The sequence below is a fragment of the Lathyrus oleraceus genome, chromosome 7 (assembly GCF_024323335.1).
Source record: "Lathyrus oleraceus cultivar Zhongwan6 chromosome 7, CAAS_Psat_ZW6_1.0, whole genome shotgun sequence".
Lineage (NCBI taxonomy): Eukaryota > Viridiplantae > Streptophyta > Magnoliopsida > Fabales > Fabaceae > Lathyrus > Lathyrus oleraceus.
This window is the reverse complement of record NC_066585.1, coordinates 456,528,386-456,555,208: the sequence shown is the minus strand read 5'-3', so window position 1 is coordinate 456,555,208 and position 26,823 is coordinate 456,528,386. Positions and strand designations below refer to the sequence as shown.

The following is a 26,823-nucleotide window of genomic DNA, read 5'->3' as shown; positions in this document are numbered from 1 at the left end:
CATATCACCAAAGGGTTCCTCAGTGAACTGAGTTCACCCTGCTCAAACCCTGAATCTGCCATGCTCGAATTCGGGACAAGTCGCCAATCTACCCTGCTCGGATTGCAACTTGTCTCTTTCATCATCAACAACAACATCATGAATGCATGTCAAACACGTCAATGCAACAAACAATATAATGTTTAAAGTCCCTTCCCGACAATAAAACATTCATTGACCCAATAATAGTCCTCCCTACCCAAACTATTATTCACCAATCACAATAACATCATCAATATTATTCTCAACATCATGACATAACATCATATACCATACGCAAACATTAATCAATATCACTATAACCAACAACAACATCAACTCCAGCAACTCAAAAATATCATAATCATCAGTATTCAATCATGTTAATTCGTCATACATTAACATCTTATTATTGTAACTTAACAGTTTGTTAGTCAATCACAAAAACCTTCATAATTATCCCTATAGGATATACCTAAATGTTACTAAATTATTTCACCAAGGATTATAATGAGGTAGATTTATATGTTATCTATCCAACACTTTAAACTGTGCCTCAATCCGAGTCACTAAACTCAAGTTACACTCGGAAACGTCTCACTTAGTACAAATCCAGGGAGCTGCTACGGCCGCCCGTAGCATGCATTACAACATATAGTGATCCCCATCCAAAAACCCTTTTTTTGGATGGCCTATGGCCCAGAAACCTGAGGGCTGCTATGGCCCGTAGCAGAGCCCAGAAAACCACATTTTCTCGTAATTTTGTGCGGTCGCTCTTGTTTTTCAGTCGTCCATTCGACCCCAAACCCCGTGTTTTGACCTCTAACAGTACCAAATTATACCCTACATCATGGTACATGAAAACATATGGATTTTTATCATCTCTTAACATCTAATCAACAATACATAATGTTCATCATCTCTAAATCATCATTAACACACTTCATGGTCACAACCTTCACACGTTCATCAATGGCAAAAATTCATACCCATAAATTCATGATAAATTAACATACTTTTCAGCCACACAGTCACATATATAAACATTACAAATCATCCTTCAATCATGGATTTACGAGAAACCATAAAAATCAATCATTTATTCATTGTAAAGACATAAACCCTAAGGAGAGTAAAGACCTCTCTTCTCTACCCCATCATGCAATACACCTAGATTGAATGCCCTTTCTCCCCCTTACCTGAATTTTCCAGCAACAATTGATCGATTCTTAAACTTTTCTATCTTAAGCCTTATCTTGTTCTTTCTCTTGCCTAATCCTTCTTTTTCTCCAGTTCCAAAAGTTTCGCGTATTGTGAATTTTTTCCCTCACTCCTCTCATTATAAATCAAAACCTAATTCTATCGTTCTAATATTCCACTAAGGCCCAACTTATTACTAACTTACATTATTTATTTTAATTATCCATAATTCACACTTTCCACCCCAACTCACTATTTTCTATTTAATTTAAATAAATTAAATAATCTACTATTATTCAATTATTATTAAATTAACTACAATTAACTCTAAATAATATTCATTCTCTCTAAAGCCTTAACCTGAAGGTCATGCACCCTTATGATCCATCCCTAATTAATTATTACCCACAACAAATCAAATACCTTTATATAATTTTAATTAATTAACATTCTAATTAATTCTAAACAATTATCCAACCTCTTGCCGTCTCTCCCTACACCTCTATCTCAGTGACACAACAAGTAAATAAATCACACAAAAGACATGATTAAATTAAACAAAATTATCTACCAAAAATGGAGTGTTACAGATGTACTTAAAAATGACTTCGCAAAATTGTTGTGATCCCTAATCTCTATATCATTAGGGTCCCGATCATTCACTGCCCTAAAAGATCTAATAAAGTAGTGGGTCCTCCGTTCATCATAGGGTAATTTTTGTAAGAACAAGATTTAGTTATGCATCTGGCCTTATGTTTTGATGGTAACAATACAGAGATTCATAAATAAAAAATTTGTACCCTAATAGTTTTGTTAAGTGTGTAAATACTAGATACATGTTATAACTCTAAAGAAGTGACGTGTGACGTCATCAAATTATGAACTCAATGCACTCTGACTTTGAGATGTGTATACTACAAGATTGCTCAATGCTTCTGAACATTGCTCATCTAAAGCTTTATGACTCTTACAAGAAAAGTCTCTGATATTGTAAAACTCTGAAGTCGTGTGCTCAACAACTCTGATGAACTGTGTCACCAGACTGTAAAGACTAGGTTATGAAGAACTGGACCAAGACTCTGAAGATCAAATTTCGGAAGACTCTCTCATAAGACTTTGATTCTTCTTATATGCATGCTTCATCAACTCTCTATCTGAAGCCCCTGAATATTTGAAGATAAGATTAAAATGTTTTACATGAGAAAATAGTACATAATAGAAGATCAAATATTCCTTCCACTATATTGGTTTTGTGGGAAAAGGACTATACTATTGTATCATGGTGTCTCACATTTTCCCAAACTGTTATGCAAGGATACAACTACATTTGTAGACTCCATTTCTACCCTCCAATGGATCTTTTCATTGCATATACAAAGGAGTATTAGAAGAATGGCAAGAATGCAACATAATATACAACATTTTGGCACAAAGAGTTATCACGTAAATATTGCAAACAGTGAATATTTTGAGAGAAAGAAAAGCAAACACACAGGAACTTTTGTTCATACATAGAAAATATTTTGTGTGTAATTTTTTGTATTTCGTCTGTGTAATAAGCTCTTTAGAAGCATTTTGTAATACACTTTGTATCTCAATATTTAAGTTGTATTTCCTTAAGTGACTAGGCTATAGTCAAAATCACTCAAGAAGACATTGATAATTAGTATTTGTGGTTGTAATCAAGTTTGGTCATAGTGGATGAAGTCCTTGTGATAAGGCGAAATCACCTTGGCGGGTGGACTAGAGGTAACTTTGTTAACACCGAACCAGGATAAAAATAATTGTATTTATTATTTTTGTTCTTAATTTTCTCCTTACTGTCTTGGATGGCAAAATATTTTTACTTTAGAAATCCAATTCAAACTCCCTCTTTCTTATGTTTCTTTTACCTTTAACTTCTACATAATCTGAATCTATAGTAGGTTGAACGGGAGAATAAGGGCCAACATTTACATCCCTAACAACTAGATTATTGTAATCCATCCATCATGCCCCTTTAGAATACTCACCAGTGCTCTCGTTATAAGAGGCACTATAAAGTTCATCATCATCCTCTATAGAACCCTCACCATATCAAAAACTATCGCTAAGCATGATGAGGTTTGGGTTGGGTTAGTTAACCTGTAAAGGGTCAACATGAATGTTCATCATGTTCGCAGGTATATTTTCTAGGTTGGCCATTGCAAAGATAAGAAAGCAAAAGCAATAAAATGTAAATATGGGGGCTAGAAATGGTACCTGAGAAAATATGTGAATCAAATAAGAATTTTGAAGCAAAATAAACTTGGAGACGACGATGAATAATGAAATGCACAATACAAACAAAGAAATAGGATGGTAAAACTAAGGGTCACCTGAGCTAAAAGATGACGGTAACAATGTTGAAATAAGAAGTCTTAATTTGCACAAAGATCAAAATTTTGTTTGAAAGAACAAACAACATTTATATAAGACAATGAAATGATTAGATCAACTGTCTATAATGAAAGAAAATGGAAAGATGAAAAATAATTATTAAGATTTGCCTCAAAAATAAAACGACACTTAAGTGCATTTGACCATCCTAGAGGGAAGCGCCATGCCCTAGCCTAGTAACTTATGCCGTGTGTTAGAAAGGGTCTGTGAAACATCTCAATGACAAGGTTAACATTTAATACATTTGTCTCATAGGCTTCTCGTACCGGCTCCATGTCATTCCCACCTCTATGTGTAACAAAGTGTGCCAAATTTTTTAAAAAACTTTTCATTTGCTATGACACGACAAACATTGAGGGCCGCTGTTTTGGATTAGTCACATGCCCAATGAGGGAAAGGCCCAATCATCGTTTTGTTGTTATCCCAACCAACTTTCATATATAATGACCTCCACATGAAATAAGCGGTACTATTTTCAACCACAATTCACTTTATCCTTTTTTTACTTGCTAACTCACTTGAGTATTGGAGTGTTAACCTTGTAGGTCCACCCCCGCGTAGCCGCATCGAAGACACACACCATCGTATCTAGAGCCTACCCCATTGTTCCATTAACAATTATCAACGATTATGATTCTTGAAAGCAACAATTTTATTTAGTTTTGTTATTTTTCAACATGCTTAAGAATTTACATCTTTTGTATATCCATAAACGGAATTCTCTTGCCAAAAAAACTTTTCATTTACCTTTTTAGTAATAATAGTCCAATATGGCCAGACTCAATAAAAGAACCAACTTTCACACAAAAAGGTCGACGTGTCCCAACCTTTCGCTCAAGGAAATAATAAATATGCATTATTTAAAGACATAACCCATAAAGGCATAGTCAAGCAAAATACACATCAACATAACAGTTCCCTGGAGGCCAGACAAAAAACAAGGTGCCATTCCTCCAACAGAGGACATGCAAGATCCAAAAATGAGCAACCTAAGATGGCTATGAGACATATATTATCTATTAGCCATTGATAAGTTGAAGAGTTATCAAAAGAGATTTACCCTTTGTCTGAGGCCATAAACCGGTTTATGGGAAAATGAAGGACACACATTATTTGACGAAGCTCTCGTCGAAGATATACGCGAAAAAAGTATAAAAAAAAGTATAAAAACATACACATATCAAAAGAAAATGAAACAAAAGACATAAAGACCCGGTCCATACACCTAGAGCAAGTAACGATACAAAAATATGGGACTGGATATACCCACCACGACCCTTAAAAACCATAATATATTTAATCGTGACATCCTTAAAAATCTTGCAAAAATCCATATTCATGGTTTCGAGGAGAACTCTAGGGTTCGGGAGTTGGATTTGAACAAAATGACATTTTAAAATCAATATGAGATAACTTCAAAGTATTCTCTTCGGCCTCAACATAAATCTCCCCTGATTTAACGTTCTTTATAGTAATAAGTTTAATCTTCTTTTCAACTTTTTCCAGTTAATCTTAAGCACAAAACTTCTTGACTTAACATTCTCTATAGTCAGAAATGTGATATCCTCTCCAGCTCTTTTGCAGTTGGCCTTCGACAATTTATTTTTCCTCTAATTGTATAGTCACCAAGGAATCAACAATACACTCCTCAACAAGGACGAAGAATTGGTGTTTCAGTCCCTTTAGGTCCTCCACTTCCCACCTTTAAGTTTTATAGTTCTCGTTTGCTGCTTATAGAAGACTCCAACATTGCCACAACTTTTTCATCTTTAGCCAAATTGTCTCTCAAGTTCTCTACTCGAGTCATATCATAACGAGCATCTTCTCGAGGTCGGGCAAGTTCATGTTTAAGTTATTCCTCATTAGTAAAAAGTCATCCCTTTAAAGTCAAAGCGAGACAAGAAATGACCATTAGACGAGCAACATAAGGAACACACTTGACCATTACAACTGGATGTCCCAATGGTCTCATATCGACCATCCTATCAGCGTAAGTCACATAGAATTGAATAACCTTTATTCCATCTCATCATTTACTAGACTTTTCATATCTTCGATTTGGGTGATAAAAAAATATGATCTTATTCCGTTGTAACATATCCAAACATCAAAAAATATTCTCTTATGCATTTCTTCCATTCCACTGGATCCATTTTATTTTATTTGAAAATATACAAACATAACTTAACCCATAAGCATGGGTTTAAAAATCAACAAGATTGGCTAATACTAAGCATGATTAGTACCTTCCTAGAAAAACATGATTATAAGAGTGAACAACAACAACAAAAAAAACCATGGGAAGAATGAAAAAGGAAGTGAAAATGTTATTTTGGCGGTAATAGACAGAAATTCTGTTGCCTACGTTCTAAAGCAAACCAAGTAGCAGTGCGTGTGTCCGAATCAAACAAATCCGAAAGCATCATGAACAAGCCTCCACGAGAAGATGACCGCAACAACACTGCTACTACTCTCGACTCCAGATTCAGCCAAACCCTACGAAATGTTCAAGGGTGCGTACTCTTCCTTTCTCTTCTCATTTTCACACAGATCTCGCGATTCGCTCATTCTTGTAATCGAATTCAATTCCTCAATTCATGATCTGCACATTCAAATCCCTTCTATCTCTTCGTTTCTTATTGTTATTATTATTATTGAGTTATATCTAGGATTCGCATAGTTAATAATTAGGATTTCAATTTCATGTAATTATCTCTATTAGATTCATTAATTAATCAAAATTGTGTTCTTTTTCCCTTTATTAGTTTGTATATTCAGTTTCAGCCACAACTTGAATCAGATAGGTCACTATGTTTGGATTCTTTTTTATTACAGACAAAAAAAAATGATTTTTACTTGTAGCATTGATTTTGCATTTAGGTTTAGATTCATATACATTAATATATCTAAATATATTTAAGTCATTTTCATTTATATTCATGTCATTTTTCGTAGTCTGAGAATGAATCACACATTAGTTTAGTTATTGATAGCAATTTATGTCCCTTTTTTCATTAAGGTTACTCAAAGGTCGTAGCATGCCCGGTAAAGTATTGCTGAGCAGAAGGTCAGAGCCATCCGATAACTTCAACCCGAAGGTATCCGCAACGTTTTACAAAAGGAGTTTCTCGCAAAATGATGCTGGCACGAGCAATCACCCATCTGGTGCAGTAGAGGTGATATTAGTATTCTTAACTATAACATTTCTTATATGTTTCTATAAGTTTGATGGGAATCGTTCACCAAGCTGGAACTTGTAATCTTAATGCAGGAGGAAGTTCAGAGTACAAGTAAACCAGTCAGTGTTGCTAATGTTAGTAAGTTAAAAATATCAACCTCCCTTGTGGAAAGAGATAACTTATCTGAAGATATCCGCAAATATACGATGGGCACCAGAGCTACGGATTCAGCAAGAGTTACAAAGTTTACTAAAGTGCTTTCTGGAACAGTGGTTATATTAGGTATATTAACTTTCATACTTCAATTGTCCTATGTATTAGCTTCTTCTTTGTTACTCCTACATGGCCAGATCCACTTATTGTAGTTGCTAGATAATTTTGAATGATAATATCTTGATCTTATCTTAGAGTATCTCAAATTATTTCTTAGGATTAGTTTTCACAATTGTTTATATTTTATGCTTTTTTTCTTAGTTTGGATTAGGGGTTTAGTATTAGCTTAAATCAATATTAATCTGCAGTCTTCCATATCATTGCCCCGTCCTAACAACCTCAATTTAACGTCTTTATTTATTTATTTCTCTTCTCCTTCTCTATCTAAAACTTTATAACTATGATATATGTATTGTATTGCATGTAAATCCGTGTTCTCAGATTAACTACCCGCATTATGGTTGCCTTAACGTATTGATATTTTTGGCAATAAGGTTCAAAATAGTTTGCAACAGAAATTAAGCCTTGCTCGTGATATATGATATTGCTTGAACTTTATCCATTTTGTCTTACTAAGCTGTTAGCCTTTTGGAAACCTATTTTGGCCTACCAATGAAAAGTATTTCCTCCTTGACAATTTGACATCCATGTTGTAGACAAATTGCGGGAATTAGCTTGGAGTGGTGTTCCGGATTATATGCGTCCTAAAGTGTGGAGACTCCTCTTGGTAAGCGCTATGGACTTTCAGCTATTTCGCTCGCACTAGTTTATGCTTTGATCATACCTCTCAGTCATATGAAGCGGCAAGCGTGATAATAAGGAACTGTTGAGCTCATTTAAGTTTAAGGAACTGTTGATCATACCTCTTAGTTTATTTATTGGTGTCTTAACATAAAAGTTTTGTTCATCGAGGCTGAGCTATGGAATTATTTTCTTATAAGAGACCTTGATGCTGGCCACATACGTGTTTTGCAACAAAATTATACGGGAAATTTTAGAAAAAGAAGAATTTAGTGTGTTTGTCATATAGATAACCGTTAAGGGGTCAAACTAATTGACATCCCCATCACACCTTCTTACAGACAACATTTTGTCTTCCTGGAAATTTAAAGATAAACTGACAACAGGGATATGAACCACCTAATTCAGATAGAAAGGAGGGAGTTCTGAGAAGGAAGCGTGGAGAGTATCTTGACTGTATATCTCAGTATTATGATATTCCTGCTTCAGAACGTTCAGATGACGAGGTCACCATGCTTCGCCAGGTATTCTCAGATCTAATATTATTCATATCTTGATTGTTTTGTGAAGACAGTATTATTTTTCTTGACAGCTTCCATTTTATGGTTGTTAGATTGCCGTTGATTGTCCAAGAACTGTACCTGATGTTCCTTTCTTCCAGCAACAGCAAGTTCAGAAATCATTGGAACGTATTCTTTATGCATGGTAAAATATTTTTTGTTACCCATTTCTTGGCCCCACTATTCTTAGTCTAGTATTTTTTGCATGGATAATTTTCTTAGGTGAAGTATGGGTCTTAGCTTGGCTATGAAAGAGTCATACATCACAACTTTCTCAGTATTAGGGCATGTTAGCATGTACCACTGTGTACCCACTAGATACTGGTATTTGATACGTATCCGTTACTGGTATGACAATCCTTTAGGAGTATCTATGCATCATATGTTATACAAGTTTTAGAAAATGGGACTTCTACTTGCTTTTTAAATACTGTACTTAATCTAGTACTAGTACAAAAAGAGTTACCAGACGGTGTTATTGCTGTGTTAGAATTTGTTGCTATATTTCCTTTAAGTAAACTGGTACATATGATTTCAATTGTCAAACTACGCATAGTACTGAGTGATACTCTTGGTGAATCTTGGAAGGGGCATAGTCACTCATTCCCTTCTAGAAATGGTTTGATTTTACTTATATAATTTCCCGATATTTTGTCAGGGCCATTCGACATCCTGCAAGTGGATATGTTCAGGGGATAAATGATCTCGTTACACCATTTTTGGTTGTTTTTATATCCGAATACTTAGAAGGAGGTATTGATGATTGGTCCATGTCTGATTTATCTTCCGACAAAATCTCTAATATAGAGGCTGACTGCTACGGGTGTTTGTCAAAGTTGCTTGATGGTATGCAAGACCATTACACATTTGCTCAACCTGGAATTCAAAGGCTTGTTTTTAAATTGAAGGAATTGGTCAGGAGGATCAATGGTACACCTTTTTTCCAAGGCATTTTATTTTCCTTTAAGAATTGCTATAGTTTCATGAACTTACATGCCTCACTAGTTACCACCTATTTATGGATTTCATACCATTGATATTCTCCTGTTCTCATTTTCTATTTTCAAATAGTATTCTCAATTCTAAATTCTAGTAAATTAATAATTAGTTTAAGTTTTCAGAGTAAAAGTACTCTTATATTATGGCCAGTCGATTAGGAGAGAGAGAAGAATGTGAACTCTTGAAGCTGAGAACACATAACTTATCAGACTAAGGAACACTATTATTCTACCCTCATAGCCAATGTAAAAGAGATGCTGGAAAACTGTTCCCATTCTTTAGGTTTGAAGCATTTGTTGTTGCCACCCTATATTCTTATAGAAACTCTTCCTGATGTTTGCTTACAATCAATTATGAATTTTAGTTAGTTTGTGTGTTCATTTTGAAGTAATTTTTCTAGACAGAGGAGAAGAATCTGTTTGGGTGCCACAAGGGCTTGAACGGTTCAATTCAATATTTCACTCAATCTTTTTAAACATAAACTTTACTATCTTATTTACCTTTATCCTGTCTATCCATTGGTTAAAGATACACAATTCGTTGATATGAATTAATGAACCCGATCATTATTTTTTTGCTTTATTATTATTATTATTATTATTATTATTATTATTATTATTATTATTATATCTTCAAATATAATCTGATCTGATGATCCCTGTTGAAACTTTTGAGCTGCACCAGAGCCTGTTTCACAACATATAGAGGATCAGGGACTTGAGTTTCTTCAATTTGCTTTCCGCTGGTTCAACTGTCTTCTAATCCGCGAGGTTTGTCCTGGCCATTTTCCCCTTATAAGTAGGATAATTTGAATCACCTTGGACAAAGTTTCCAGAAGCACTTGTGGAAAATGAAATATTCTGTCTTATAATAACTCAGTTTTTTAAAATAGTAGTTTCATTTATAACTGTATAAGATGAAACTAGTTATGCAGCTTAATTTTTTCAGATGTTTTCTCTTTTAACTTGTTAATAAACATTTACAAGATTACTTTTTGAAATGATGAACCATAAAAAAAAAATTGAGAAGCTCTGGTTAAATTAAAAATTAATTTAAATTGTATCTTTCTTGAGAGCAACATTGTATGTGCCATTGATAAAGTGACTGAACGGTAAAACGGACTATGATAAACATGGGTTGATTTATGCTTCGACTGATGCTAATATCTGATTGTATAACTAGATACCATTTGTTCTCATCACGCGCCTTTGGGACACATATCTAGCTGAAGGAGATGCCTTACCAGACTTCCTCGTGTATATATTTGCCAGTTTCCTTCTAACGGTGAGCTAGCTTACTTTGGCCTTTTTACTAAAATAATGTATTTGAATTCGAGTTCATCTTTTAGTCATGTCATGTCTGCTACATACAGGCTGAAAATGCTACATTCGATCTCATCTTTTACTAAAATATGTAGTCTTATGCTTACATACCGGCTGATAATGCTAAACCCGATTTCAAGTTTTGTTTGCTTTAAAACGAATTTTTAAGAGAAACAACACCTTTCCTAGAGATGCCCTTCTGTATCTGGATGTTTTCAATGTGCATTGAACATGGATATACTTGTATATCCTAATTGTCTATGTCTACTTCGACGCACACACACTTGTTATGCATTTCTTTTTGATGTATTTCAAACGGTTGCTTAGACTATTAACACATTCCTCTTACTTTCCATCGATGATTAATATGTAGAAACTAGAACTGATTTTTCTAAATGTATATATATTTTTTCTTTAGTGGTCAGACAAGCTACCGAGCTTGGAATTCCAGGAGTTGGTAATGTTCCTTCAACACCTTCCAACTCAGAACTGGACTCACCAGGACCTTGATATGGTGCTTTCTCGGGCATTTATGTGGCACAGCATGTTCAACAACTCTCCAAGCCATTTCTCTAGCTAAGCAGGCAATTGTGGTTTTCTCAATTTAGTTCTCCTTCAATTTCTACCTCCCTCTCTCTGATTTCCATCAGTGTTGCTCTTGCTTAGTGTATGGTGCTTTATTGTCGACGAATGGTTTTTTTATTTCAACGGATTAAATATTTTTGTAAAGGAGAGACAAATAAATGATTGTCTCAATTTTGTTGTATTTATATATTTTCCAGAACATAAACAAATATCCAGTTTGTGTCCACAAGTGTGTTCTTTTCTAATGTATGCCTGTACACATTACTTATAGAGATATGCTAAAACAGTGTTTGTTTGGCGAAAATGGATATGCTAAATTGCTAACAGACCAATCTCCAGGTATTAATATGGCTGAAACTTTCACTGTTTGACCAGAAGCTCAAGTATAATAAGGATTTCATATCCCTCTTGGAGACCAGAGAATCAGACATAAACTATCAATAGCCGGTTCAATACCATTTTAGGTATGAAAATTATATGCAAAGAAAATTCATGTTCAATATACTTGATATGGTAAACTTCAAACAATATACTCTACACAGCCATAAGTTTTAAGCTCATTCCTCAAAAAATTAACAATTGTATAAGATAGTGAAGTGATGGTGTGATTAATTGATTTCGAGTTGACCGCGTACAATCAAGGAGCAACGGATAACCTAATCTTATTCCTCTTCCACTTCGAGGCCGGGTACATATTCCAAACTTACATCAAATATAACTGGACTGCTTGGAGCCACCCTTGGTCTTCCTGGAGCAGAATTAAGCCCTTTTGGAAATGCCAACTGCCAAACAAGAAAAACAAAGATATTTAGCCAACAGTTAGAATTAAATACTCATCCAATCAAGAGAGAAGCTTACTGATCCAGGTATGTACAGTCGGCGTTTCCCGCCTACTTTCATGCTTAAAAGACCTTCATCGAGTCCTTTTATCACCTGTTATCTCAACGAGTCGAATATCAGTTAGTCTTCGAAAGGACTATTAAACACACTTAGGCCTCAAAACTACATTTAGGGTTTACCTGACCAGATCCAACTCGAAAAATGTAAAGCTGGCCTTTCTCCAATGAACTGCAAATTGAAAGAAGGAAAAGAACAGCACATAAAATGCACCTTTGTTAGGGTCTTACTAACAGGCTTAAGGAAAGATTGCTAGAACTTTGTAACTGGAAGATACCTATCAAATACTTGTCCAGATGGAACCATTGCAACGTAATTAGCAGCCACCTGTGAGAGAGACATATGAAAACATAGTCAGACTTGTTTTATCGATCTCGTTCGAAATTGGCATCGGCTGCCTTTTTGAAAATGGCAGAGACGATCACGAGCATGCAAAAGAAACCGGACAAGTCAGAAGATTTTACAACACACCTGAAATCCAACTGGTGGACTAGGGCCTTGCCCAACCTTAATATCCTTGTATTGCAAACCTGATTCAGTAGTTACCATAGGTACCTTCATGCATAAAATCGATATTAAAAACTAAACGCGATGCAACCAACCGCGCGAAATGTGAATGCATTCTCAGCAATGAGATAAGGCATAGAAATAGGACTATGTAATGTAATGTAATCTCACCATACATTTTCAAGCTCTTTCTCACAAGTACTGTCACATAGTTTAGGTTTTTCCTCTGTTGGTAAACCAGCTCCATTAGCAGCATCAAATGAATGGATAAAAAGTGTAGAGACTCCTCCTAATGCTAATCCAAAAAACTCTCTACGTGAATTGGTACTAAACATGGCATTATCATTAGCATTAGAAGTGGATTCTCTTGTCTCTGAGGACTTCACTTTAAGAACAAATCTTCTAACAGAAATGCCTTGTGGAGCAGCAGTAAGAGAAGGAATTTTACCACAAGTAGAATCTACCAAAAAGGAACAAATCAGATATAAATTAACATTGAAATTGAAGAGTTGTGAGGAAAACAGAAAGTGAAATGACTTACAAAGTGGAAGCAGAAGAGAGGAAGCCATGCTAGGCATATCCAAGGGTGTTGTAATATTGTGTCATGTGATGGTGATGATGTTGTTTTTTGCAAATGGATAAAGCAAATCTAGTTTGAACAATAAACATGGAACATTGGATTGTGGTGTGTGTGTTTTTCAGGGCCATAGATACTCTTCCACGTGGCAGATAGATATCATATGAATTCAGTAGAGTTAGAGCTTGGAGAGTTGCTATCCGCACATCTATTTCTTTGATACACCTCCTAGTAAAAGAAAATTGAAAAAAAAGGAGCTCCTTAATTTTTTTAATTGTTTTTTTTAAACACAATTTATTAATTTATAAATTATGAAATTCCTAATTTAAAATTAAAAAAATATAATATAATATGATTTGGTCCACTATAACATTGCCACTTCATTAATGAGGAGGCCATATATGCAAAACTGAAAGGGACCAACCAAATCTCAAAAGGTGTAAAGTTGAGGGATCAAAAAATTCTTTTTTAAAATGGAGAGACTAAAATTTTAAAAACATCAAAATAAGGGGACCAAAAATGCATTAAAACCTAAAAGATTTCATAAGGCACGATCTTAGAGAACTTTAATCCATCATTCATTTGAAATCTTTAAATGAATCATACTCAATGTTTTACGATTATAACATTTTTTTAATTATTTAAATAACTAAATATATTTTTTAAACATCCGTACAACCTATCAAAGGCCAACTCCAAATGACACCCAAATACCATGCATCCTTGATTAGGGTTTCATGACCAAGGCAATGCTCAAGAGTTAATCACAAGATCCTAGAGGAACAAAGACAAGAATTATGATTTTGATGTCATGTTAAATGTTTGAAACCATGTCCCAAAGATTAAGGAGTTAGGGTTTTGCCCCAATGATGAACAAATGTCACAAACCTCAAGCAAAACCAAGTTTTCGTTATCCCCAAGGTTTGAATCTATGATGGTTATGAGAAGGTGTTAATATGAATGCAGATGAATCTCAAGTCATATGTTGGATGAAAAATGAAAAAGGGGAGGACAAATTTTGGGGTATGACAGGGATGATAGGGGAGGTGAGCATGTGTAGCCATTAATGAGTTTATTTGCACCAATCATCATAGGGGTATGGTTCCCCTGTATCACACAGCCGGAAGATTTAAAAATTAAGTTTTAGTCAAGTTCTTGAGTAATTCTAGGGACATATATAATGTTAGTTGAAAAATAAGTAATATAGAGAATATCATTCTAATAAAAATTGTTATTAAATTAAATAGCACCAGAAAAGAAGTAGTGATCATGGCTCCATTAGGAAGCCGAATGTGAACGAGGTTTATTCCAATAAGGTGAGATAAAAAGGATATGGAGTGGAATACATAATTTATTGCCCCAATATCAAAGATTCATTAGGATCAAAAATAATTCACAGAGAATGATTAAGGAATGATATATGATTACCTTGAGAATTGTCAGATGTAGATTGAAGATGATGTATGGTAGATGACAAAGTTTGTTGTGTTTGTTAGGGAAGATCGAGTAACGATTTCTATTGGTCTAGTGTTAACTCAGTGTTGTCAGTTTTTTGAGAAGAATCCTAAATTGCAGATTGACGAGCTTAAATAGAATTAGGTAATTCTTGAGAGATTTGTGTGATACCTGGCTTCTTCAAATATGGTGGAAGATCGTATTTCTTGAAGCACACTCCAATAATGTAACCCCTTTTGTTGCAATATTAACAAATTTAATGCCTCTTTTTGTGATAAGAGTACTAAGAGCTTGATATCAATGTTTACCTCGGAATTGAGGTTTTTTCTGAAATGTGCAATAAGTTTGGTGTCATTAATGTTCCTACGTTGCTACCTTTCTTGCTGAGTAAGTAGAAAAAAACTTCTTTAATAGAAGAGAGAGGTTTCATAAGCATGATCTAGGATATGACCGGTGTGTATTGCTCGTTCAACCCTTTGAAAAAATAGATAACATAATCACCCTCTCTCTCTCTCCATGCTTTGATTGTAGACATCGACCCATAACTACAAGTTATGTTGTATGTGCAACGAGGAAGCGGTTTGAAGTTGTCATACTTTTGCCATAACTTCTTGAGGATAATGAAATATTAAGTGATGGTGTTTTCTCCCTTTTGGAGGGAATGACGTTCTTCTTGAAGATTAGATCTACAAAAAAAAACATCTCCTTGATGATATATTTCGCGAAGTTTTTCCCAAATTTCAATGGATCTATCGATTCAGAGATCACTCTCTAAAATACTGCATTTTATTAAATTGGTGGTCCATAACATCACCATAATATTACAGCAGTCCCAAGCAATTTGAGTGTAATATGAAATTGTAGGGAAAATGAGGGTTCCATCTGTGGACCCTATTTTGTTTTTGGAGCGAAGAACGACCTTAATTGAGCGAGACTATGAATGATCATTGGTATTGGAGAGAGATGGAAAGACAAGGGGAGAGATATGGTTGTCATTAGGGTGCATGAAAAAGGGTTAAACGTGTAATGTTGATAAAGACTATTTGAGTCTTTAATTTTGGTCAAAAGAAAATTCTTATTAGATGAGGAGGAATTGTGATGGTTTGAGTGGGTGCAGGTTAGGTTATAGAGTGAGAAGAGTCAGGTTACTTAGTATTGTATGTTGTAAATGGATCAGTGGTAACTATGGATAAATTGGAGGTAGAAGAAAGTTTAATGAGGAAAGAATTGGGAAAAAGGTGACAAACACAAATATCATGTAAGAAGGTATAAAAAATTAGAGTGGAAAGGTTGAATGCTGATTCGATGAATGTTAAAGGGAAACTTTTGTGTTTATGAAAAAAAATTAAAGGATGTTTATGGTTCTTGGTTGAGAAAGAACAATTATTTTTTTTGGTTTTTGGGGCTGTTCTTGGTTGGGGATGAAAATCATGAAGAACATGAAATTGTTGATGTTGATGGGATGCATGGAATGGTAGAGAAGTGGATTTTCTGAGTTGTGGGGAGGTTGTAATGATGAAGAGGATAAAGATAGTAGAGATGAAGGTGGAGGTTGGTCTCTATTGTAGAGTTCAGACCTGCCTTAAATTTGTTGGGCAGACAATAATTTGCTCAAAACTTGGCTTGATTTGTGTCAAAGAAACCTATAAGGCACCTTGTTGTGCTATTATATTAGTCGAACGAGCAAAAGAATTGTTAAGCAAAATGCTGTTAATTATACTAAACGAAATATTGTCAAATCCGTTGGACACGCCTAAATTCGCTAAGTGAATTTACCCCTTATAAGCATAAAATTCTACTTTTGATTCATTGGGTGAGGTTTATTCGCTTAACAAATACATATTGACTTTGGTATTCAATGCCTTTTGTCCCTTGCTTCATTTGACTTGGATTTTTATCATTTCTGACTGGTTTCGCTTACATCAAACAACCATAAATCAAGATCAATTCCCAAATAAAGGAATTTTCAATATAAGCATAAATTATGGATTTTACATGTTACTCATTTTTTCGATAAGCTAATAAATGTGTGAATATAATTGTGATAACACATGTAAATTCATACTTATGAATCAAACACACTATGACTCCTACAAGAATCGATCCAATGCTTGAGGATAAGTGAATGATTGTCTCAGCTATGAGATTTTTTGTTGCAGTTCTAATATTTGTATATGGATATTTTGAAACATTTTTCTATTACAAGATGCAACAAAAGAAATCGAACGCCTCATTTGTTTTGGATATATAGATACCAACGATTTCATCTATTTAATTTATTTTATTCTTATTTTATATTTACAATCGTTGTTATTCGTGTATAAGAGCAATGGTTTTTATTACAAATATGTTTCAATAGTATTTTGCATCATCTTTTACAAGTCCATTATAAGAATAAATCTGTTATCTGGAAGCATCGGGGTGTGAGTTTAATTATCTTCTTAAAATGTTTATGTGTTTTGAGATGATATGAAATCTAAACCTAACAAAAAGGTGAAAGATTTTAACTTAAGAGATATAACCAGAAAAATGAATTAAAATGCACATGATTAGAGAACTAATCATATATATGAAATAATATGCTTATGATTAAAATGCACATGATTAGAGAATTAATTATACTAGGCATATGAAAAGATATTATGATATACTCCCTCCGTCCCATATTATAAGCAAATTTCACCTTTCTAGAGTTCATTAAATAACTAATGTATCTAATCTATATATAGACTAGATACATTAATTATTTAATGAATCTAAAAAGGTGAAATTTGCTTATAATATGGGACAGAGGGAGTAGTTATTTATCTTATCATTGATCATTGATATTAATATAGTTATTCATGTTTTTTTCTTCTTATTTCGGATCACATTTTAAATTGTAGAATTCAAACACCAATAGTTAATTTTGATTTAATTATTTATTCTATTTCTAATTTACGATCAAATTACATTTTAAAAATTTTAAAACTTTTTTTTAGAGGAGTTAGAAAAAATATTGCAAATCAATAAGACTAAGAAGATGGAATGAATTTTAAAATAAATGTCCAATTAATTATGTAGAACAATAAATCTCTTGCGAACATCAAATAACGAGGATGAATAAGGTTAGATTTGAAAATGCATATCTCCTTCGTATTTTGAGCATGTTGACAGCTGAATAAAAACAAAAGGTACCCTGAAGAAGATCAAACCTACAACAAGTGACAATTTAACAATGTGGTATCCTTCATATTTTAAGCATGTTGACAAACTTCTTCCAGATTCACCAACTCCAAAATCTCAAAAAAAGTGTTTTCAAAAGAGTTTGCATTAGTAAACCACCGCCTTCATCAAAAAAATTCATTCATTGACAAGGTGCCGATTTTTATGCACAAATAAATAAAACGGATCGTCAATGTTAAGGGTGACAGTAACTGTAGTTTTCAAGCTATTTATGCTTTGCTCGATAAAGGAGAAGAGCATAACACACTTGTCCGTCATCAACTTATCCAAGAGTTGAGGGGCCATAAAGAATCATACACACAATTATACGAAAAAAAAGAAAATTTTGATACAATTTACGAATCTCTTGTTCATTGCATTAGTAGACCGAAATCGAAGGATAAATGGACACACTTCCCTGAAATGGATCATCTCATAGCAAATGTGTATGATAGAGTGTGTATTGATCTTACAAGATACAATTTCTTGGAAACATTTTTTTCTCTACGCACCGTTCCACCTCAAAATCCAAATGATCGTATTATGTGTATTCGACGTCCTTTAAAAATGCGAAACTTTATTCAAGTTTATTTGAATCTGGTATGCTCTATACCACTTACATCACCGGAGTGGACAACTCGTTCAACAACAAAAGCCAAGACTTAACCAAACCATTTTGTGAAAATGATGCAAGAATTCACTAAATTGAGCAAGATTAAAAGAGAATCAAATAAACAAAAGTCAAAGGATGTATCACCTCTCTCTCTCTCTCTCTCTCTATATATATATATATATATATATATATATATATATATATATATATATTACAGATTTAGTCGGCGCCAAATGTTTTAGTTCATTTTAGTTTTTATTCAACAATGTATTCTATGTAATCTTGTATTAATGTTAATGATGTCTAATATATAAATTTTTGTATATTTTAATACATTTTAAAGTTTTCCTAAAAAGTTTGTGTTTGATACATATTATGTTTTTGTCTAAAACAAAATTTCATTCTATTCTGAGTGGTTTCGGAAATACATCTCCAGAATAACATAATAGGGTGGTATCAAGGATGCATCTCCAGAATATTCCTTAGAACAAGATAGAATTTTAGATGTCCATATTATTCTACAACTACGGTAAATATGGACTCTTGTCTCATGTTTCATACCAAAACACATTACACCAACATGAACATTAATTGACATGTTATATATGTCTACTTCGACGATGGGAAACCCTCAATTGAATTTAATTTCAATGCGTACACCCCTTTTACAGATGTGAAATACATACTACAAAATCTCTTATCTTACGTATCGAAAAGTTATGAAGCTCGAGTACCGTTCACCGTCGATTGACAACAAATGGAAGATTGAGTTTATCAACTTCGAGCTAAAGACGAGTGTCAATGTAAGACCTATGTGAAATACTTGTTTCCGTTTAAAAATAAAAGTTTTGATCAAGGTGGATGCGACAATTTTGAGATCGGTCGAAGATACTATGAAGACGTTGAAATATGCTACTGAATATTGAAATGTAATGTTTGATTTATGTTAACATTACCTATGTAATGCTTATTTTACGTTATCAATGATGATTTTATTTTGTCAACCTACACTTTATTGATTTTTCTGCTTCTGTTTTAGTATGCTACGAAAATGTAATTCCGTAAGATTTACGAAGATACATCTACGGATAAAAAAACACATACATAGACATGAGATGAGACGTGACCCTAAATCATCTTTAATTGTATCTGTTTGGATAAATTTTAAAGGCATTATTATATTTTCAGAAGTTATGCTACTAATATACACGTACATTAAGAAATCCACAAAGTTTAAGAAGAAGGATTGGGCTTTAAAAATAAAGGCCCAATTAATCATGTAGAACAACAAAACCCCTTCCACAAACGAGATAGCAAGCATCGAACAACTAGGAGGAGTAAGGTTCAGAATTTAGTGTCCTGGAAATTGCAATATCTTCAACTCTATCTGCAACTCCAGAATCTTCTCTTCGTCGATCACAAAAAATGACGACGAAATTCCAAATATTTTCTGGATTACCCTCCGCACCACTTCAACCTTCTTCTTCCCTTCTCAAGAAGCCTCTCGCCACTACCTTGTTCGGCACCAGACCAGGTTTTCTCATTTTTCTTTCTGCTACACATAATCATTACTTTTTCAATGAATTCAATTAATCTCAACACTTAGCGCGTGATTAATTTAGTTTAACTACTTTTTATTTTCAATTCTCGCAGTGGACACTTTGAAATTCAGAGTCATGAGGATTGCGAAGCCGGTGCGAGGCGGAGGAGCGATTGGTGTCAGAATGAACCTGTTTGATAGGTTTGCGAGAGTCGTGAAGGTGAAAGAAATCACTCTATAAGAAGCTGTTTTTGAAATTTTCGGTTTTAGGTTTAATTTTTCTCATCTGTCATCTTAGTAATGCAGTCATATGCAAATGCTCTTGTAAGTACGTTTGAAGATCCTGAGAAAATCTTGGAGCAAGCTGTGCTTGAAATGAACGATGATTTGACTAAAATGCGTCAAGCTACAGCACAAGTTAGTTTCAATCATTTTATTTTGGACTTGGGAAATTATTGTTTTTGTTCTATCCTTGTGTTCCTTGAAGTAGAGAAATGTTATGTATACACAATTTTCGGAACAACAAAACCTAGAAAACGGTGTCAGGCCGTGCCATTCCGTCATAGATGGGTGACTCGGCTAGAGCGACTGCGATAGTGAGATTGGATTCGGAAAGTCGCCTTTCTGACGTGGCCGCTCCGGCCGCGTCAGCTGTATATGATATTACCATTAACTTGTTAAGGATAGAAAAGTTATTTTATTAGCATTTGGAAGCATGTTTTGCTTACGACTTATGGTTTTTATTTCTAAATATGAATATTTCATGAATTTTGATTAGTTTATTTTAGTTTTTAACAACTAGTTGTTCATTAGTATTAATAACTGTATTAGTATCATCCGTTCCGCTCCCCACTCCCATTCCGTTCCCTTTTTGGGATGGCTGTGCCGCGCCGCTATCTGAAATTGATAATATAGGTTCTATTTTCCGGTCATATCAGCTGTTTTAAATGATGTATTAATATTCGATATTAGATACACGTCGATTTTTAGATGTTCATATAATATCACTCTTCGATTATTATCGTGTTTTGTTTGTTCAAGTATTTAACTGAGGTATAAATGACTTGTTGAAAGCAGACTTCAAAATAGCAAGTTATTTTTATTTATTATAAAATTATCTTATTTTATTTATTTTTCCTTTCTTGAGGTATTGGCATCTCAAAAGCGATTGGAAAATAAATACAAGGCTGCACAACAAGCTTCTGAAGAGTGGTAATGTATGAAAGAGTTATTGTCTTAATTTGCTTGCAGTATTTGGCATTTGAATACCACTTGTGTTTTACGTCTGATATAGGTATCGTAAAGCACAACTTGCTCTTCAGAAAGGTGAAGAAGATCTTGCTCGTGAAGCACTTAAGCGGCGTAAATCTTTTGCCGTATGTTTGCATTATGTTCAAGATTTTTTGCTTGTTTTGTCAATATATTTGTAAATTTCTACTTTAGATTTTAAAGGGGATTGTTTATTTTTTGCAGTAAATCAGTCAATCAATAAAGTTGTTGACTTGTTCAATTATTTTCACATGTTTGCTATACGATCAGTACTTTGTCGGTTGTGCTCCTCACACAGTTAGCAATATTGAATCAACATTTGATGTTTGCATTTGCTATATAATTCTCACTCCTACGGGCTTGTGTAGAACCTTGTCTGGAACTCTACACGTGTTCCTAATTTATATAAACTCAAATACATAATAAATATGTAAGCTTGTAAATGAAATGATCATTCTGGTTGGCACATCCGTCGGTCATGATGTGTTTTGATTAGCTGAAGTCAGTTCAGACATCTTAGATAATGGCAGACCTCACAATGTTTGACTTTTTTAAAGTGCTTTGATGCATACATTTATACTTATGTCAGTATTGTTGATTGGAAATTTTGGAATTTGCTTTAGTTTGACATTTCATTGGATGATATAGGGAAAGAATCCAACTTCTAAGTAGTGCCTTATCACACATACTACGGGATCATTGAAAAACTCATTATATGCTTTTAATATTTTACAGGATAATGCCAGTTCTTTGAAAGCTCAACTTGATCAGCAAAAGAGTGTTGTGGACAATCTTGTCTCAAATACACGTGTAAGCTAAATCTTTTTATATTTCAGTAGAGTCAGTACCTTAAAACACTCAAATGCCATGTTTCACGAATAGCTGAACTAACTTTCTTTATGGAGCCACATAATGGTGACATTGGACGCGGTAGAATCAAGAAATTGCAAGTTTAAAGTTCAATTTAGGTTAACATTCTGGGTTAGTTTTGACACTTGATTATATTGTGGTTGTATTATTAAACCCTTACTAGGTCATAATTATATTTTAAGTTCTCAGAATGAGTACACGTTTACCTGAGCTCATCTTATATTCTCCATTAGGCCTGCCTAGTAATTTTAGTTACCCCTGATAATGACCTATTGTTAGGTTTGGATTTATGTATGATTGGTTATTCTTTTGATATTCAACTTTTCCTTTTAGGTTTGGTTGCAGTAGTAAGCATCATTCTGCATTGTGTGAAAAATTGGGTGTTCATTCCCAACCTGTGGAAATCTATTTCAACTTTTTAGTGCAATCTTTTAGGTGAATGATCATCTATACTAATTATTGTAGAAGTTGCTGTACTCTTGATTGCAAGAAATCCAAATTCTAGGTATGATGCCTAAGGAAGGAACTATAGGTGTATGCGAAAGCCTAGGCTAATTTACTTCTTTTTTATCTCCACTTTGCTTCTTTCAAACTTCACTTGTACCAGCTACCAACCAAAACCTATTTTTCTTTGCCTGTCAGATCTTCATTGTCTACTTGGAAGTCTTTATGTTCCTTTGTTAGGTACCAAAATAAACCCTTAAGGGTTTATCGTAGGGAGAACAAGGGGAAGAATGTGATTAGTTAATTTAGTTTGCACGTTGTTAGAGTTAGTTTCTGTTTAGAAGTCAGATAGTTTTCTGTTTCTTGTATTGTTTTTTTTAACAATTAGTCCTATCTCTTATAAATAGGATTAACCATCTTGCTAGGAAGAGAAGGATTCATTTTTGGTTTGAGAACTAGAGAAAGTTCTAGTTGGAAGGGAAAATTAGTTCCTCTGCATAACCTTTCTTTTTGGTCCAATAAACTCACGGGCGAATAATCCCGTTTCCCAATCACTGAATAATCAACCATTGATAGGTTCAGAACATCCTTCTATGAATTAACCTTAGAATCCATAAACCATGATTTTCAATGCATGTATGCTTTTTAATAGTAAAATACATTAATTTACCATTTTACCTCACCTTTATTTATGCATATTATTCACCTTCATAATGCATAGGATAATATTTCAGTCCACTAAATTTTGGGAGACGTATATTCTCTTAGAAATAAATGAAATTGGTTTAACAATTTTAGCTCACTGTTCTAATACATGCATCTTTAGCTGCAACATATTTATTATTTACCTCGGTTCTGAAATAAGTTGTTCATTTTTGTAGCTTTTGGAAAGTAAAATACAAGAGGCGAGGTCGAAGAAGGATACTCTAAAAGCAAGAGCTCAATCTGCAAAGTTTGTCTTTCAAATCTTTTATCCATTGACTTCCATCTTATTCCATTATGTATTCTTTGGTTCCATTAGTAATGTCTGTTGGTTGACATTTCTATAGGACTGCAACCAAGGTGAGTGAGATGCTGGGAAATGTCAATACAAGTAGTGCTCTTTCAGCTTTTGAAAAAATGGAAGAGAAAGGTAAGAAGAATACTCATCGAGTCCACTCTTTATACATAAATATTACTTATAAGTTATAACCTGATCTGCACTTGATGTTTCCCCACAAGCATACTCTTTCATTTGCATGCGGAGAAACATTTGAAGCTCTATGCTTCATGTCTTGCTTTCATTTTCTTTTTTCCATTCAGTTACCTATCAATATATAAATGAGATTTGAAATCAGGGAAAAAATTGTTAGATCCATTATTAAAAGATAGTATACGAGAAAGGGTCTAGAGTTAAGTTGAAACTGACTTTGGTCAGTTTTGTGACACGCTTAAAAAATTACGGCCCAATTAATGTAATAAAATGGAGGCAAACATTTGCATCACTACATTCTACGTATGGCCTAGAGTTGTGTACACAAACTTTTCACGTGCTTTCATCATTGCATTTGAAATTGTTTTTCTTTCTAATTATGTTCCTATTTTCTTAATAGTGATGACAATGGAGTCCCAAGCTGAAGCTCTGGGCCAGTTGACAACTGACGATCTTGAAGGGAAGGTAAGTGACTATTTACTAATCATATGAGTCTGAATATTCTATGAATTATATTTTGAGCTTGAAATTGAAATGCTAGAGATGGAAAAGAAAGAAAGCCCAGGGTCATGCTTTTCACTCTATCTCTTGTTTCCAATTTTCTGTATAGTATTGAAAACAAAATAATTTCTTACGTAAAATTTTGAAATCAAGAAAGTGCTAACAATGTAGAATTTTGAAGTAAAAGTGAAATAAGATATGAAAACAAAAACTGTCTCAAAAGTCCAATATACCCTTGGTTTATTTTATTTTTTGAGAAACGTGATCAAAGTAACCAAACCTAATTTTTTCTCCTTAATTAAAGATGATATTAAAAATAATTAAAAGTAAAATTGTAATGTTTTCATAGCTAGATATACTATTTTTCCCAGCGGGTTCTTAATTAATACCTGCAAATGACATGCCAAAAAGGCTATGAAAATATTATATATTTATTTTAAATAACACCTTCAAACTATGAGTTTGAAATTTCTTCTTTATTCTATACAATGCGAATCTCATTATCCTCATGATTCTTTCAAATTATGCAAAACTGCAATTACAAGTCTAATTTCCAAATATTGTTGTCAATCTATATCCATAGTAAAATATATTCTTTAGGAGTCAGTCTTATCTAGGTTTACCTCATCCATCAATTGTCATGCATCTTTTGAATTTGGAATTGCAATATTAAACTTGTTCCTTTATTACATAATTATATGTGATATTCTTGGATTTCTTTCTCCTGTGGGGCTGCGCTCATCTATTTTTACAGTTTTGCATGATAATGGATGAAAATTGTTGATTTTTGCAGTTTGCAATGCTTGAGACCTCATCAGTTGATGATGACCTTGCAAATTTGAAGAAAGAATTGGCTGGTAGTTCAAAGGTAGGCTTCAAAGAGCAAATAGAACGAATTTAAAAATAGGATGGGTATATTTATGTTAAATAATTTCCTTGCAAGTTATTTCCTTTCCCTGTTTTGCATCCAGAAGTTGGCAAAACTGCGAAAGGAGTCAACGATATATTTTTCAAAAAGCATTTATATTATGGAAACATTCTAGATGTGATTTTTCGTTTCATTCTTGGACTACTTGATACGAGCAGAAAGGAGAGCTTCCTCCTGGAAGAAGTAGCACCACTAGCACCACTAGCACCAAGACTGGAAATCCATTTCGAGATGCTGACATTGAGATAGAACTTGAGCAACTGAGAAAAAGATCAAAGGAGCTTTAAAGTAGGGAATCTTTTTCATCTCTTCATATTTTATGGTTGAATTCAGTTCTTTGATATATTACATTAAGTAACTGACTCAGAACCGCAGGTTTTGGTGGCCTCCTGAGTTTGGATGTGAACATCTCCAACGAGGAGCAAGGTTAGCAACACCATCATATAATGTTTATAATATGAGTATCTCTTATGATGTTTGTGAGGCATGGTACTTACATTGTATTTTGAACACACATAACTATGCACACCTCATAGCCAAGTTTATATGGAGAATAGAGTATATTTTGCCATCCAAATAATAGCTTATTCGTTGTGCATATTTTTCAAATTTTGCTACACCTGAAGTTGTAACTCTGCATGGATATGGAAAAGCAGTATTTGGAGCAAGAAAGATATATTGATAGCGTGAAGTAGAATCTTCGTTGTTTCAGAATTGGAATTATAGGAACTTTTTTGCTGTGGTTACTCTTGAAAGAAAATCAGTACACGAGCATTCAAATAATTTATTGAACTTTTTGATATTAATGTGTCATAATGATATAAAATGAATAACCATTAACATTTTTCCATTAACATTTTTCCGTAAATATAGCTCAGATGATGCGAGGTAGGGATATGATGGGACAAAAAAAAACAACTTTATACATGTTTCGGTCTATTCTTTAAATATTTTAAAAGCATTCTATTCTTTTTATTTTAACATATCAATAAAAGGAAATGGGAGATAACATTAAATTATGACTTGTTAAAGGATATCTCGTTGATTCTTAATATCATTATCACTTTTTCACGTCTAACTTTCAATTAAATTTTTTTAATATTATTTTATAGCTTCCAATTATTTAAATAACTCATGTACATTTTATAAATATTTACAACACATCAAAAATTTTAAAATTTTTAAAATATTTTCAAATTAAAGTATCAACATTTACCATCATTTATCCATGTAGACTATCCATTATGATGTTTTTTAAATCTACTTCAAAATCCACTCGATCCAAGTTGTTGCCTATTCACATTATTTGCCACGTTTTTTGAACTTATCTCAAAAGTTATTCCATTCAAGTTGAGTTCATGCACCTATTAAATGACTATTAGAAAGCCTAAAGCCTCCCTTATATCAACCCTGATAATAGGTGATATCTAATATAAATTGTCCATCTATATCTTGAACACAAACACGTATTCCTATTTTATTAGAAGTCGTTGAGAAAGATGTGTCTATATTACATTTGAGATTCATAGGGATTTTATTTTGAATATAGTTTCTCGATTGAAGATGTTGAACCATCCCAAAAGCATGCAAG

At 33.6% G+C, this 26,823-nt stretch overlaps 3 protein-coding genes across 9 annotated transcripts; 2 read left to right on the top strand and 1 right to left on the bottom strand.

The window, feature by feature from the left end:
• The first annotated feature begins 5,873 nt into the window (after positions 1–5,873).
• LOC127106436 (GTPase-activating protein GYP1) lies at positions 5,874–11,561 on the top strand. Its single transcript, XM_051043729.1, has 10 exons — positions 5,874–6,149; positions 6,656–6,812; positions 6,908–7,097; positions 7,685–7,755; positions 8,156–8,293; positions 8,383–8,474; positions 8,988–9,259; positions 10,013–10,098; positions 10,511–10,612; positions 11,069–11,561. Exons 1-10 carry the CDS (start codon positions 6,061–6,063, stop codon positions 11,228–11,230), a joined length of 1,359 nt encoding a protein of 452 aa, XP_050899686.1. The 5' UTR covers positions 5,874–6,060; the 3' UTR covers positions 11,231–11,561.
• Positions 11,562–11,708: 147 nt separating this feature from the next.
• Positions 11,709–13,349, bottom strand: LOC127106437 (peptidyl-prolyl cis-trans isomerase FKBP16-3, chloroplastic). Its single transcript, XM_051043730.1, has 7 exons — positions 13,181–13,349; positions 12,816–13,099; positions 12,604–12,687; positions 12,410–12,459; positions 12,255–12,303; positions 12,094–12,168; positions 11,709–12,017 (listed from the first exon to the last, which is right to left on the bottom strand). The coding sequence occupies exons 1-7, from the start codon at positions 13,215–13,217 to the stop codon at positions 11,898–11,900; spliced, it is 699 nt and encodes a 232-aa protein (XP_050899687.1). The 5' UTR covers positions 13,218–13,349; the 3' UTR covers positions 11,709–11,897.
• A 6,426-nt stretch (positions 13,350–19,775) lies between these two features.
• Positions 19,776–26,086, top strand: VIPP1 (membrane-associated 30 kDa protein, chloroplastic). 7 transcript variants are annotated; one of them, XR_007795389.1, is made up of 13 exons: positions 19,776–20,022; positions 20,142–20,248; positions 20,335–20,445; positions 21,176–21,240; positions 21,323–21,404; positions 22,033–22,107; positions 23,493–23,563; positions 23,661–23,743; positions 24,204–24,268; positions 25,098–25,172; positions 25,391–25,520; positions 25,608–25,658; positions 25,889–26,086. XR_007795389.1 is itself a non-coding variant. In NM_001427046.1 (12 exons), exons 1-11 carry the CDS (start codon positions 19,914–19,916, stop codon positions 25,517–25,519), a joined length of 972 nt encoding a protein of 323 aa, NP_001413975.1. In that variant the 5' UTR covers positions 19,789–19,913; the 3' UTR covers position 25,520; positions 25,608–26,020. The 7 variants fall into 7 exon arrangements, 3 of the variants coding, with proteins under 3 accessions (NP_001413975.1, NP_001413976.1, XP_050899683.1); XR_007795391.1 differs by having other exon boundaries at positions 25,600–25,658; XR_007795390.1 differs by having other exon boundaries at positions 25,600–25,658; positions 25,859–26,086.
• Positions 26,087–26,823: the final 737 nt, after the last annotated feature.